Source organism: Talaromyces proteolyticus, assembly GCF_021365285.1.
Source record: "Talaromyces proteolyticus strain PMI_201 chromosome Unknown BGW36scaffold_15, whole genome shotgun sequence".
In the NCBI taxonomy this organism is placed as follows: domain Eukaryota; kingdom Fungi; phylum Ascomycota; class Eurotiomycetes; order Eurotiales; family Trichocomaceae; genus Talaromyces; species Talaromyces proteolyticus.
Window position 1 is genome coordinate 387,671 of NW_025764291.1, and position 14,445 is coordinate 402,115.

The following is a 14,445-nucleotide window of genomic DNA, read 5'->3' on the forward strand; positions in this document are numbered from 1 at the left end:
AATGGTGTTTTACAATTATCAATCTATCATCTTATCATATTATCCATTCCATCAAGACTAGTTTGAAGCCCGCTGAATGAACACCATCTTGAGTTTGATTTCATTCAAGCAAGGCTAGATACCTTTGCGAAGATAAACTATCTTGTCCATCCTCGGTTTCCAGTCGAATTCGGCATCTGTCCAACGATAAACTGTCCAGACCCATGCTAAAATCCCAACGATAATGTTTTCACAGTTTAAAGCAATATTCAAAAACTCGCCCGGCGCAGTCGTTTGATAGTATGCACCTGCAGCCCTTTCATAGTGACAGTATTAGTTTTGTCTTCAAGCACACATGCCCTTTCAGCCTGGTGCTTTTCCATCTGTCCATGATGGCCATCCCCAGCCTCCCTCTCGCCCTCCGTTGACCCAGCTCTGTCATCCCCGCCCGAAGACGAACCGGATCTAGACTGAAGTGTTAGAAGGGTCTCTGCGGCTTCTCGGTCGCGACGTTGATGCCTCCTTTTGAGAGACGATGACAACACCGAATTTGATGGGGATGACGGGGATGATGACAAGAGGTGATTTCCTTCGCAGTAGGTCTTTGTCTTTGAAACTGTATGTTTATTAATGTCTCGTGCCGATTTTCTTCTCCCTCGCGTTTTCGATGACTGACGTCGTTGACGCTGGAGTTTTATCTCGCTACATTCGCTTTCGGAGGAGCTCAGCATGGACAAATCAGAGTCGATGTCGAGATCGCTTTCTGAGTCTGATGATGATGAAGAGATGTCGTCCGTATCGATGTCCATATCCAAGTCGGTATCGTCCTCACCACTCTCATCGGAAGACATAGCATCCTCTTGAGAGTCCAACCCGTTTGCTTTACGGCCACCCTCGTGTCTCCTTGGCCGGCTTGACGCTTCCAGGTTCTCCGTATCTTCCAGCCTTCTCTTGAGCGGAATCGCTCGGATGGAGGAATTAGCACTACTCCCCTGGAGTTTCAATATGTCCTTGATTGGGGGCAGTAACGCTCTCTTGGCCGATGACTTCTTCTTCTCGCGTCTGCCGGACTTCCTGTCACGTCTAATATCTGTAGCAGTACTCGTAGTAGCAGTATCTGAGGGCGACAACATGAGGTTGACAGGGGTGAAAGAGTTACCGAAGAGAGCAACTGTATGCCCTTGTCGGTCTGTGTCGTACGTGGTGTAGCCGGCTTGATCATTCTCCGAATAAATGTTATGATGAGCAGTGTGCTTATTCTCAGAGCTCAAACCCCCTGACGAGCCCTCGATTTTACACAATGATAGATTGGTCATTGGCGATGTTGGCAGTGGTCGCTGTTGATGATTCTGTTGGAGAGCAAGCATCCTCGAGTCTAACTCTTGCAGGCGATAGTCATTTGCCAACTCCGTGGATCTCCGAACGATATCCGGATCAATAACCATTTTACCAAATTGAGGGCTATCAGGCGGTATACATAGCGACGGAAATTCCTTCCCAAACAACGGCGTTAGTGCGTGCCGTATATTCCAGCAGAATGTAGCTGAAACAGCTTTGGCAGCTTCAAAGGGCATCCAGTAGCCTATGGAGCTGTTAATAATAGAGACAAATAAGTTAAGATGTGTAGGTCCGGTGAGACTCACCTTGTGCTGCAAGTGCTCCACCTGTGATACTATGACAGATATCTCGGAGGCCGGGATTAGCGTTCAGCATCTTAGCTGGTGTTGTCTGGTAAATCCAAATAAGTGAATCCGAAACCCAAAAGTCATTTTCAACAAGCTCTCACCTTGGAATAATCATTGCATTTGAACAGATGCGTCGTCCGAACCAGCCCAATATTGTAATCCCACATGACCGTCCAAGTCTTATCCTCATTGGGGATTTTGAATGTGTATTGAAAGACTTCGACGACAAAAAAACAGGTATAAGCCAACCAAGTCATATCACAGAATAACCAGTCAAAAAAGAAGAGTAGAAAAGAAACACACCTTCAAAACTTTCCCGCCCAGTCCTTTCCAGAAAAGTCTTTTTTTCACTACTGTATGGAATATGTCTAGGATACTCCGCAACATGACCCATGGGATGGATCTCGAACCGCTTGTGCTCCTTCACCAACTCCTCGTCTTGATCATCTTCATGCGGAGGGTACCGTAGCTCTCCTCTAGTCTTGCCGGGTGTGAATATGGGAGCATCCTTGGGGATTCTGGGCCTTTTCATCCGTTCAAGTGGGAAATTTTTCGGTCGGGGAGAAGAGCTTGCTGTTGTGTAGCGTTGTCTGAAGAATTCTGTTGCGGGTAATGGGTTGAGAAGGGATTCAATAGATGCCATCGATGCTAGCAGTCTCAAACTAAGCTTCTCTTGCGAAGCGCACCGAATAGAGGTAAGAAAAATATTTTGTCGCGGAAAGACAAGGTAATGAGCTGATGTGGGCTTGCTGCAGAGTCGAAGAGTTGAACAGGTCAATTCAACGTGGTAGAACGACAGGGAGCTTTTTAAGTCAGAAACGACCTCTCTTATCAGCTGCCACTCCAACTACAGAAAACAGGATGTGAAGAATACCAGGCGGCTATAGGCATAGGGGTCTGCAAAGAATTGACTCTTTGTGTCAAAGAGAAAGGCGATGTTTGGCCACGATTCTCTAAAACATATACCCATCATGTTTGATGGAATTGCTCACACAAAAGGGGTATACTTCAATCTAAGATAGAGGTATCAGTTTCACTGTTTGTCTCTTGGGTCTCCGCAGAGATGATATGAAGGGGGGTTTTTTTATTCTTGTAGACACATACAAGCTTAGATCTCCATCATGAAACTGAGGTGTACATGTCAAACCAACAACCCAGGTTTCAGCTGAGAAGGTCAACGGAGAGGGGAGGCATTGATATGAGCACAGCCGAAAGGAAAGAAAAAGGGGCCATGGCTATGCCGAGACACCTTATCTCCGTAATCGAGCTATGGATGCTTGTAATTCTTGACAAATTATCCAAAACTAGAGAATATGATTAAAGAGGAGGAGAACCCCAACGTAATACAAAAGGGAGTGGGGAGGTGGTTCAAAATATCAAGTTTCCGTTGCTTGTCGAGGCCTCTGTCCACTAGGAAGTATGCTGTTTCATTTCAGGTCATACATAGAGACTCCGTTATTTGACATCATAGTTCCTCGCAAGCCAACACAAAACGATTGTCGTTTGAATATCATATTGTTCCTTACTATTTTAAACCACCGATCTCGGTTATCACAATCCAGGGGTATCCGCACGGTGCGTTTGGTCTATATATCAAATAACTCCAAACAGCGTTGAGAAACGAAATTGCCTGCGGTCATTCGTATTTTTCAATTACATCAAGTTACACTTCCAACGTTATACGGTCAATAAGTCGATGAGGACTCGTGGTGAAGTTCTACTCGAATTACATGTCTCACATCAACTAGTTACACTACTTTTCCAGCTCGCTATTTGGTTGTTATTACTGTGTTCCCGAATACCACCCGCTACACGTATTACGGCCGGCAACCTGCATGAAATACACTGGCCCAAAAATTAAGAGATTCTGGAATACTCAGAGCGTTTCTCCGATTCTATGGGATCAAGGTGAACAGAAGAAAAGCAAAAAAGACAAAAAGACGAAAAGACAAATGACAAAACGGCGGAACCATGCACTTGTTACATAGATGCAGTCAAATACGTGCCACGTGTTGTCGGTAATTGCTGCCTTTGTTCACGTTCCCGAAACATTCCGTTCCACATCCCAGAAAGATTGGATTAGAAATATGGAGTACAAGAGGAACGGAAAAACGTGGTAGGCTAGAAAGGTGGCAATAAATCCTCCATCTATCCGGAGCGATGTACTCAATTTCGTTATTTCCGTCCGCATTAGAACGACAGCTGGACTGGCCGGGTGTACCACGGATGCAACAGTGTCATCGTTGAAACGCGCTATTCTTAGCTGATAGTAAAACTATATTTACAATGAAGGATATCTGGAGCGATCTACAATCGAAATGAATGTTATTCCTAGAACATAGCCCAGACAATAAGAAAAAAAAATTGAGTAACCCCATTAGTCCACCCGTTCCGGTATACGCCACAGTCCTGGAGAACCCATCGAAATCAGATATCAAGGAAATTCTAGCCTGACCTTGATTTTAGAAGATGTAGAAGTAAAAGAAGTTTTGATAACGGAAAGATATAAGAGTTGCGAATGTAATAGCCCATATCGACTCGTTTTCATATGTAGAACGCAAGAATTACTCGGAATCGTCAAAGTCGTCCCCAAAGTCATCGCCAGCTGAATTATCCATCTCGCTATCGTCATCGTCAATGATGTATGTATTTTTCTTTGTTGAGGCGGCTCGACGAGAAGGACGAGCCTTTGGAGCCTCATCATCCTCCGATTTAGCCCCAGTCGGAGAATCGAGGATGTCATTTGCCATAGCATCAATGTCATCATCCGAATCATCCGTGGCCCTCTTCTTTGGCTTGGCTTTGGTGCTAACAACCTTCGTCTTCTTCGCAGCTGCAGCTGGAGCAGCATCGTCTTTCTTAGGGCGTCCACGAGACTTTGCGGCAGTAGTCTTAGAAGTGCTGGCAGCGGCAGATTTGGCCTTAGCTGCAGGCTTTGGTTTAACCGGGGGTTTCAAAGGCTCGTCTTCACCGTCATCATTGTCATCATCTTCAACTGCCTTCTCTTTCTGTTTGACCAAAAGAGAGCGACGTGGTGACTGCTGTGGAACGAGTTTGCTGTAATCTGTCTCATCCGGATCGAACTCGGTATTGATCTTTGAAGCCTTCTCGGAGGGTTTCAGGCCCGCACTAGTGCCAGGCCTAGAGAATTCGGAAATGAGAGATTTCCCAGCAGAGTCTCCAATGCCCTTTACCATCTTACTAACGTCCAGGAAGTCGTCTCCAAAACTATCTTCTGAATCACTCGACTCGGCGTACTTGGCGGGTTTTTTACTAGCGGCACGAGCTTCAGTCTCGGGTTTAGTGGCAACCTTCGCAGCTGTCTTGGACGCTGCCTGAGGAGCTGTCTTCGTAGCAGGTACTTCGACTAAATCCTCATCTTTGATTTCCTCAGCTTCTTCAGATGACTTTTTCGCTGCTGCTTTTGGAGCTGCACGGCTCTTTTTCGGAAGTACCTCTGCAACGAAGTCGTCTTCTAAATCCATATCGTCATCGTCATCATCATCTATTCCGTCTAGTTGGGCTGTCTTGGTTGGTTTGGGTGCCGGTTTGCTAAGAAAGCTCATCAAGCCTCCCTTCGGTTCAGATTTCTTGGCCGCTGCGGATTTCTTGCTTTTCGGAGCTCCATAATCATCGTCATCATCAGCCTTACGCTTCTTTGTTTGGGCTTTAGAAGTTGGAAGCTTCGCAGATACACGACGACCCATACCCGCAACTTTACGCTCGCGACGCTTTTCATCCTCAAGCTGGAAGCGCCACTCGTTGATGAATTCATCAAGGTCCCGGCGCCAAATTTCCTCCTTGGTGAGCTTGATGAGGTCGTCAATCTCCATCTCCTTGTCTCCAATTTGACGGAGAAGTTTCTCGACGCGCTCTTGGGTTAAAGACCAGATCGGCATCTATGAATAAGTTAGTGAGTCTGCGATATCAATGCTTTAGCAACTCCACCTACCCCAAGCAAATAATCATAAGCGCTGGAATCGATCTCAGCTTCGGCCTCCTCAGAGCCATCCTCTTCAACTACCTCTGCCGTCTCGCCAGCTTTGACGGCTTGCGCAACCTTGGGGAAAGCCTTGAATCCTTTTTCTTTCAACTCAGTGATGAGGACAGACTTTTTCTTTTTGGAAATTACAAGTTTGCCATCAATGATCATTTGCACAAAGCGCGCCTGGTTGGTGAACCTATCCAACTCCTTCTGAAGTTCCGACAGCTGGTGCTGCTTACGTCTCTCATAGAACTTGAGACGAATAGTAAAGAACTCTTTCAAAATATCCATGACGGTGGCATATTTCGTGATTCGACCTTCGGCATCAAATGCAACCAAGTTGGTGGTTGCAAGAGTTTTAGACAGCTTGAACTTTTCTTCCAATCCCTCGGATATTGCAGATTTCATATGTTTCTCGTCCATCTGGATTACAAAATGGACCTTGGTATGCGTATTGTAATCCTTGTAGTCTTTGATGAAGGATGGCGTCTTCTCAGCCTTGATGATATCCTCCAGTCTGTCTTTGAAATCCTGAGTCCATGTGCGGATTGGAAGTTCGGTGATTTCCACCTCCTTCTCACCAGTTTCCTTAATAATACCACTAAACTTGTACCGGTCGGCGCCCAGAGGACTAACCTCACCAGCAAAACCACGGAACCAAGGATGCATAGGTTCAGGCTCTTGTCCATCCATCATCCGCTTCAAGTTTTCAACAATATCTTCAGGATTGTAGTTAGGAATAGATGAACTCCATCCAGTACCAATACCATCAGCACCATTAATCAAGATCATGGGGACAACAGGCATATAGAGCTCAGGCTCTATCTTTTCTCCGTCGTCTTCATTGTACGTGAGAAGAGGCTCGTCAGCTTGGTTGAATACCCGTCGAGCGAATGGTGACAGCCGAGTGTAAATATAACGAGCACTGGCAGAGTCGGAGCCACCCATGAGACGACTACCAAAGTTACCGCTTGGTTCTAAGCAATTGATATTATTGGAGCCGACAAAACTCTGAGCGAGACCAATAATGGTCTGTTGTAAGGAGGTTTCACCATGTTGATATGCCGTCATACCGGAGACATGACCTGCTAACTCAACAACCTTCATGTCTTTCTTGAGATTACGTTTGAAGCAAGTATAAAGAACTTTGCGTTGACCTGGCTTGAGACCGTCGACAACTGAGGGGATCGACCGCTGATTATCAGCCATACTGAAAAGAATCAGTTCTTTATTGATGAAATCAGTGTATGTGATCTTTTTAGTCGAATGGTCAAGGAAGGTGCCAGGCTTGAATTGACGAAGCCATTCCTTACGCTCATCGGCTTTCTTCTTGGAGAATGCGAGGTCAATGAGCTTCGCCTCGTCGTCTTGCATGGTATGGAATTCTTTCAAATGGCGGTCGAGATCTCGGAAATAAATCTGGGCGTCTTCTGTAGTGCTAGTACCCAGACCCTTGTAGTATTTGTGCTGCCAACCGCGATCATTTTCATGTTCTTGCCTCCACTGTTCATATTCCGGCATGGTGAAAAAGGACCTTGACTTAGTCGGGTTCTTGGGATCGCCCTTCCACACCTTTACGATAGGAGTGATAAATTCGATCAGGAACTCAGGGATCTTCAACAAGCTGGGAAACTGAACTTGAAGAAAGTTAATAAGCAAACCCTTAATATGACTTCCGTCGTGATCCTGATCGGTCATGATCATAAGATGCCCATATCGTAGACCACGAGTGTCACTATACTCCTTTTTATGCTGTAGACCAAGGAAGTTCTTAATATTCTGAATTTCCGCATTCTTCGAAATTTGATCGATCGATGCGTCGCGAACGTTAAGGAGCTTTCCTCGAAGCGGGAAGACGCCAAACAAATCAGGGCCAACAACAGCACGACCTGCCATAGCTAGGCCTTTGGCCGAGTCACCTTCAGTAAGAATAAGAGTACAATGATGACCATCCCTGGTACCAGCTTTGTTTGCATCAGTGAGCTTCGGATTATTCATGCGGGATCGTCGGCTGCCATCCGTTTTCTTCAAAAGCTGATCGGCTTTCTTTTCGGCAAAATGCAGAATATTCGTCATGACCTCGGTCTTCAAGACTTTCTTGTAAAAGTCTTCGTCCAGCACACATTTGCTTCCAAATTGGCTCGATTTCGTTGTCAACTGCTCCTTCGTCTGAGACGTGAAGGCTGGGTTAACAATCAAGGCATTGACGAAAACGAATATGTGGTTGCGGATTTGGGAGGCTTTAAGCGTGGCCCCTTGCTTATTCTTCTTCTTAACCGCGTCGGCCAGACGGTTGCAAATTTGATCAGCAATATAATTGACATGGGTGCCTCCAGATGTAGTCGCGATAGAGTTGACGAAGGAGACTTGTTGGAAAGAACCATCTGATACGGCAAACCCGATCTCCCAGTGCGGTTCGGGATTAGCCAGGACAATCTCGTTCTTGTCGTTTGCGGCTTCTTCACCACGTTCCTTCTTAATTGCCTTAGTGTACATTTCCACGTACTTTTTGAAGTTGCGAATCGGCACCCGGATTCCGTTCAGCTTGAGGGCGACCTTGCTAGTACCAGCCAAGTCATAAACACGGCGCTTGACGAGAGCCTCGAAATCATCATCCATGCCTTCCATGCCAAATTTTGCATAGTCAGGCTTAAAAGTGATCTTAGTGTAATCATCGCCTTTGCAATCGGTAATTCTCGCTTTGCCCATTTTGCTCATGTTTGCAGTCCATGTCTGTTTATACTTTTTCTTTTGTCGGGAGTCGTATGTTTCGATAGTAAATTCGTTCGAAAAGACGTTACAAAGCTTGGCACCAAATCCGTTTCGGCCGCCAGTAACCTTCATTTGGTTGTCGTCGTAATTGGAGGAAGTCAATAAATGACCGAAAATGAGTTCGGGAACGTAGATATTTTCTTTGGGGTGGATCTCAATGGGGATACCACGACCATTGTTCCATACGCTGATCTCGCCCGATTCTCGGTCAATAGTGATCTTGATTTCGTCCATATTCTTATCGTTTTGTTTGTTATCTGCGGCATTAACAACAATCTCATCGAATATTTTATACAACCCAGGAACATAGGTGACCTCTCTGAATTCCATGGCATCAGAACTGGTGTCGTAAACCCACATTTGCTGCGTCGTCTTCTCGATCGATCCGATATAGGTATCTGGACGTTTGAGGATGTGTTCCAATTGAGTCAACTGCGACAATATTAGCAATGATCCACGTTCAGTAGTGCAACCGCTGGGCTGTTTACCTTTTGATACTTATCAGCGGCACCTGTACTCTTCGAAGGTTTCGTCGATTCAACGTCATCAGCACCATCAAGCCCAAAGGACTCGTTGGCGACGTCGGCGAGCGGTTTTGCCCCGGCTTTCTTCGCAGGGGCTTTTTTGGGCTTTGCGTTTGGCGGGGTGCTCGACATCACGGAATCTTCAAAGTTATCATTGTTGTCTGATAGTTCGTCTTCTGAGTCGGCCTTGGCCTTTTTCTTGGTGGCTTTCGCGACAGGTTTGGCCTTTAGTGTGGTCTGTGTTAATTTCTTGGCCTTGGGTGCGGCAGGTTTTGAAGCCTTAGCCTTGGCTTTGGCTTTCTATCATCTAGTTAGCCATAAAATCACCAGCTAGCGAGTATCAAGAGAAAGAATTACAGGGGCTTCATCGGGGACGAAGTCGGAGCTACCGGCGTCATCCTCGTAGAAAGAGTCTTCGAGCAAGTCGTCCATCTTGATGGTCTCTAGAGACCTGCTCTATGGCAACACCAGACCAAAAGGTTTCCGAGAGTATATAGGCGGTCGAAACGAATGACAAAAATTAAAGATGGGACAAGAATTAGATCATGCCAGAGCAAGACACAGCATTGAAAGCAAACAGTTCTAGGCGATGGCTGTGGTCGACTTGTTTGTTGATCTTTGGGGCGGCCGACGCGCTGAGACTGCAATCGCGGCTGGCCTGATCGGGCTAGCGGGCCGGGCGAAGGTTGTTCCAGGTTTTCACATGGTAGTGCGCTAGTCCTGAACAGGAAATCTCAAAACAAAATCCCCGCCACCTGTTCGAAGGGAAAAGATATTCATTGTTTATTGCACTGGTTTTGCCAATATTATTATTATGATGGCATATGGGTATGATATAGGTGTTGTCTTATCGGTAGGGTACGGTTTTGAAGCAAGAGGCTGGTGTTATTAATGTCCTGGCGTGAATTAGTCCAAACAACACCAATATATATATATACATGCCACCTTTCAATATGTATTTTAGATGTCACTCTAAAACCTCGATATTGATTTGCTTTCTTCTCACATTTCACTCACATTTTATCCAAGGGTATAGAAATATGTACCAACTGATATTCAGTCCTTGTTACTATGAAAATCACTGAAGAGTCACTTCTTTAAATCGGATCATCCATGGAGAACGTCGATGCGCTATGCAATCCCGAGCTCCATCTCTATATGAACTTCAGACATTTCAAAAATGTTCAATAGTACCCATTTGACAAATGTCAACATGCAGAGCTCGTGCTTAGTTTTTTATGCTCGATTCATCAATTGATGTGCATAAAAATCTCAAGCAGGTAAAAGTTACAGGTTACACTAACCGGTATGTGCACGAGTCACGGTATGATATAAGCATAGCGCCGTCCGAGTCATCCATCCCCTTCTCTGATTGGGTGGCGCAACTAGTTGTCAGTCTGAACTTTCAAGTTTCAAGTTCTCAACGAGAGTTGATCAATGTAAATACATGTATGATCGCTTCTATATTAATATTAATATCTCTATTGGCGAGCGTGATTACTAGGATTCTAGGTTCTTACCGTGAAGGCCGAGACTCGCCGATCAGACACTATTTGGCGACCGCTCTGGATGAGTAATTGCTCAGTCCTAGTTACGTACTAGTACTTAATAAGTTAACGGCGTATTAATAACAATAATATTAATTGACTATCAAAGGCTAACCAAGTCAGCAACCTCAGCATGGCCAGTAAGCAGCACGAGGACGCAGGGGCGTGTGGATGCCTCAGGGGGTAACCGCGGGTCAGCACCGGGCCAGCGCGTCTCCCTATTGGGCGGACGCGCTGTTGGTGGCTGGCCGATCAACAAAGTCGACTGTCGGGCTCAGGGACCACCGCCAGAAAAGAACTAGACGAAACGCAACGATGCCATTGCCATCCCTTATCCCTCGTCCCTGGCCTGGCTGACGAGGTGCCAGATCGGTAACATTAATGAACACCCTCTGTTTCACACACCCCTCGTTGCTGTCCTCGTTTCCGCCATCTGGCATCAACTGCAGTGGTCGCGGGCGGCACCTGACTGTTGACTTTGACTCCTCGCTCTAGAATCGATAATTGGTATTCGGTCCCTGAACTAGTAGTTGGTCATCGCCCCACGTTTCCGACGCGATAGTTCTGACAACACCTTGGCTTGACCAATTGGTGTGATTTTCTCTTCTTCTTTCGTTTTGTGTTTTGTGCTGTTCTTGCTTCTTTATCATCGCGATGCTCGACCAGGTAACAACCAACATGCCGAATCACGAGCCCTCTTCGCCTTCTGCAGAGGAGTTGATATCGCCGGTGACTACGGACTCCATGGTGACCGTGCCTCTATCCGATCGCCAATCTAGCTACGGAGACCTAGCCGCCAGCCTCGATGCCCCAACAACGCCTGTCGACGAGAAAGAAGAAGGATATGCTTCTCAAGAAACCGAAGGAGTAATAGACATGACTCCCAAGAATGAAAATATACTCAAGAGTGACGTGTTCACGCCGGAAGAAGACAAGAGAGACTCAGATACGAATTCTCAACGAAGCGCAACCCCATCGTCTGTCGGAAGTGATGGTGTTGACTGGGAGAAACTGGACAAATCAGAGGAACAAGAGCCACGCACAGACGCGACAGACGAGGTTAGTATTCACCACTGTCTGATACAAAGAAAGCAAGGTCGTGCTGACTGATAATGACATTCACAGTCCACTGCTTTGTTGCTCGCGCGTCTGGAACAAGAGAACAATGCCCTTGCAACCGACCCAAAGTCCGGCTCAGCCAAACCCCCCGCTGCTCGTCATTCACGTCCACCGTCCATCCAACACCTTCAAAAACTGGTGAATGATCCACGGTCATCTATCCGCTACTCTCGATTGCCACCTCCGCCAATGACTGAACTCGAATTCTGGGCTGCCTTGGTGGCCGACTATCCCTCAACTGCTCAGAGACTACCCACATTGACCTCGAACAAGATTCGTTCCGGCGTGCCTGCTCCACTCCGAGGTGTGGTCTGGCCTAGCATTGCCGGAGCTAGAGATACTCACTTATACGAAGAATTTGGACGACTATGTGGCGAGTCTAGTCCTTATGAAGGCCTTATCGGAAAGGATATTGGTCGTAGTTTCCCAAATGTTGAAATGTTTAGAGATCCCAATGGGGAAGGCCAACAGATGTTGGCTAGAGTTTTGAAATGCTTCAGTTTATACGACTCCAAAATCGGCTATTGCCAGGGATTGGGCTTTGTTGTTGGCCCGTTGTTAATGCATATGACCGATGCCGAGTCATTTTGTGTGTTAATAAGGTATAAACAAATCTTTTATCCCTGTCATTGTCTGTACTACTCTGTGCTAATTGAAATTTAGGCTCATGGAGCATTATGACCTCCGCTCATGCTTCCTCCCGGATCTATCGGGACTGCATATACGGATTTACCAGTTCCAGAATCTCCTCTCTCGCCACTTGCCAACCCTCTTTGCTCATTTGGAAGCACTGAACGTTGAGCCTGTTTACGTGTCTCAGTGGTTCTTGTCATTTTTCGCCGTCACTTGCCCATTGCCAATGCTTCTTCGTATATACGATGTCTTGTTGCTAGAAGGTGCATCCGAGACCCTTATGAGAGTCGCGTTGTCCCTGATGCAGCGGAACGAAAAGAAACTTCTATCCTGTACTGAGTTTGAAGACGTGATGCAACTCCTGCTGTCTCGAAGCTTGTGGGATACATATGCATGTAATGCTGACGACCTTGTCAATGATTTCGTTTCGTTGACTCCTCTCGTTACCAATGAAAACTTGCGATCTTTGGCGGCCAGCTACGCCCAATCTCAAGGCGTTCCAACCGGAATTTCATTTCCTCAGATGCACGCAGCAGCTGCCCGAGTTCTCGGACGAATGTGGGCAGGTGCGAGTTCCCACAAGTCTCTCACTTTGCCCCCAGCACGCCCAGAGAGTATCTTGCGCCGCTCACCGTCTAAACAGAGTATGGCTTCGACCCTCAACTCAATGGAGTCTTCTGCATCGGAAGCCAGTACTGCTCCGACCGATGCTTCCGCAGGAGAACAGAAGCTGCGTGCTAAGTCTGCGATATCGCATAAAGATAAAGACCTACACGGGCAGATTGAAGACCTACTGATGGCATTGAGTGACTTGCAGCGAGAGCAAGCGGATCTGGCTCGAGACCTGCAACGCGAGCAGGAAGAGCGAGAAGAAGACCAGCAGATAGCCAAGGCGATGCTGAGTCATCTGAAACAGGATGACGACAAGGAAGAAAATAAAGACGAGCTCATCAACAAAGCAGAGGAACGGTTCGCATCTGTTAGTAAACGAACTTCCGTTGCACAAACTAAAGAACAACTACGAGACGAGGCTGGTAGATGGAAAGAGAAGTACGAGATGGAAGCGGCCAGACGTGTTGACTTGGGGAGACGTCTTGATGAGCATGAAAGCGAGAATTCTCGGCTCAAAGACGAGCTCAGAGAGGCGCGATCGCGTATCCAAGACGGACATCGTGAGAAACAAAAGTTGGAACGCACAGTTCATGACTTACGAACGCGCAAAGTAAATCCTGACAGCGTTCAAATTTCGAATGACAGTGATAACTGGCCTGCACCGTCCACAGGTCTGCGCGAGTTTAGACTCGGTCGAGCGGATTCACAGAAGATCAAACACCCCAAACGCACCAGCAGCTTGGGACTGCAGTCTATCCTTGGAACAGCAGATACAACTAACACCACCACCACGACGCAATCCGCGGGCTCAGAAGATTCACTACTGCTGGAACTGGTTCATGCTAAAACTGCTGAAGCGGTGGCAAAACAGGAGCTGGAAGAAGTCAAGGCAAAACTAGACACTCTTCGCAAATTGATGAACGGCCACTCGCGAGGAAACGCCACAATCGATTTGAGCACAACACCATCATCCACAAACCTAACCAAACTGTCACCGGATCCTGTCAAAGCAGCGCCAACGGGCGGGGGGTTCTTTGGCTGGGGAAGAAGAAGTGCATCGACAGCAGGGTTAAGCGAGGCAAAATAAGAGTCCCTGATTCACATACGATTTTTGTGTTGGTATAAATACTTGACGATTATTTCTGCATACAAGCTTGGAGTTCTTTTCTTGGAGCTTACTTTTCTTGGGAGTGGCTTGATTTATGATACCTGGCCCTCGGTGGTCTTATGTTGATTTAAGATAGAGGACTGTTATGAATGTGTGCTTTATCGTCCTATGTACATACATTAAATGTAACATTCTTCTTTCGATTTCTCTATCCGGACTTATTCCGAGCCTCCTGCTTAAGAGTCCTTCAAGTGGTGTTTTGCCATAGTCAATATGGACAACTTGCTGCATAACCCATGCCTCTTTCCGTATTATGCTCCGCGCACTGAGATGATTGGCCGAACTGAGCTTCTCGCAGATTAGCTTTAGGGGCTATCTATGCCAGCCAATCCTAAATCGTAACGATTTAAGCTTGCTGGCTTTAATCTGAAATAGGAAAATTTCTAGCAGATTGCCTTCCGTTGATTGGCTCCATTTTTGT

At 46.6% G+C, this 14,445-nt stretch overlaps 3 protein-coding genes across 3 annotated transcripts; 1 reads left to right on the plus strand and 2 right to left on the minus strand.

Moving 5' to 3' along the window:
- Positions 1-1,349: 1,349 nt before the first annotated feature.
- On the minus strand, positions 1,350-2,307 carry BGW36DRAFT_266548 (transcription regulator HTH, apses-type DNA-binding domain-containing protein; the record flags this gene model as incomplete). Its single annotated transcript, XM_046210128.1, has 4 exons — positions 1,350-1,561; positions 1,623-1,707; positions 1,766-1,881; positions 1,968-2,307. Coding segments are annotated over 4 exons (753 nt in total), but the record flags the coding sequence as incomplete, so codon positions are not given.
- A 1,921-nt stretch (positions 2,308-4,228) lies between these two features.
- Positions 4,229-9,377, minus strand: BGW36DRAFT_308196 (DNA topoisomerase II; the record flags this gene model as incomplete). Its single annotated transcript, XM_046212314.1, has 4 exons — positions 4,229-5,563; positions 5,617-8,853; positions 8,910-9,245; positions 9,303-9,377. 4 exons carry the CDS (start codon positions 9,375-9,377, stop codon positions 4,229-4,231), a joined length of 4,983 nt encoding a protein of 1,660 aa, XP_046065768.1.
- A 1,662-nt stretch (positions 9,378-11,039) lies between these two features.
- On the plus strand, positions 11,040-14,012 carry BGW36DRAFT_71022 (putative GTPase activating protein). The gene is made up of 3 exons (XM_046222532.1): positions 11,040-11,551; positions 11,618-12,213; positions 12,275-14,012. Exons 1-3 carry the CDS (start codon positions 11,147-11,149, stop codon positions 13,941-13,943), a joined length of 2,670 nt encoding a protein of 889 aa, XP_046065769.1. The 5' UTR covers positions 11,040-11,146; the 3' UTR covers positions 13,944-14,012.
- The last annotated feature ends 433 nt before the right edge of the window (positions 14,013-14,445 follow it).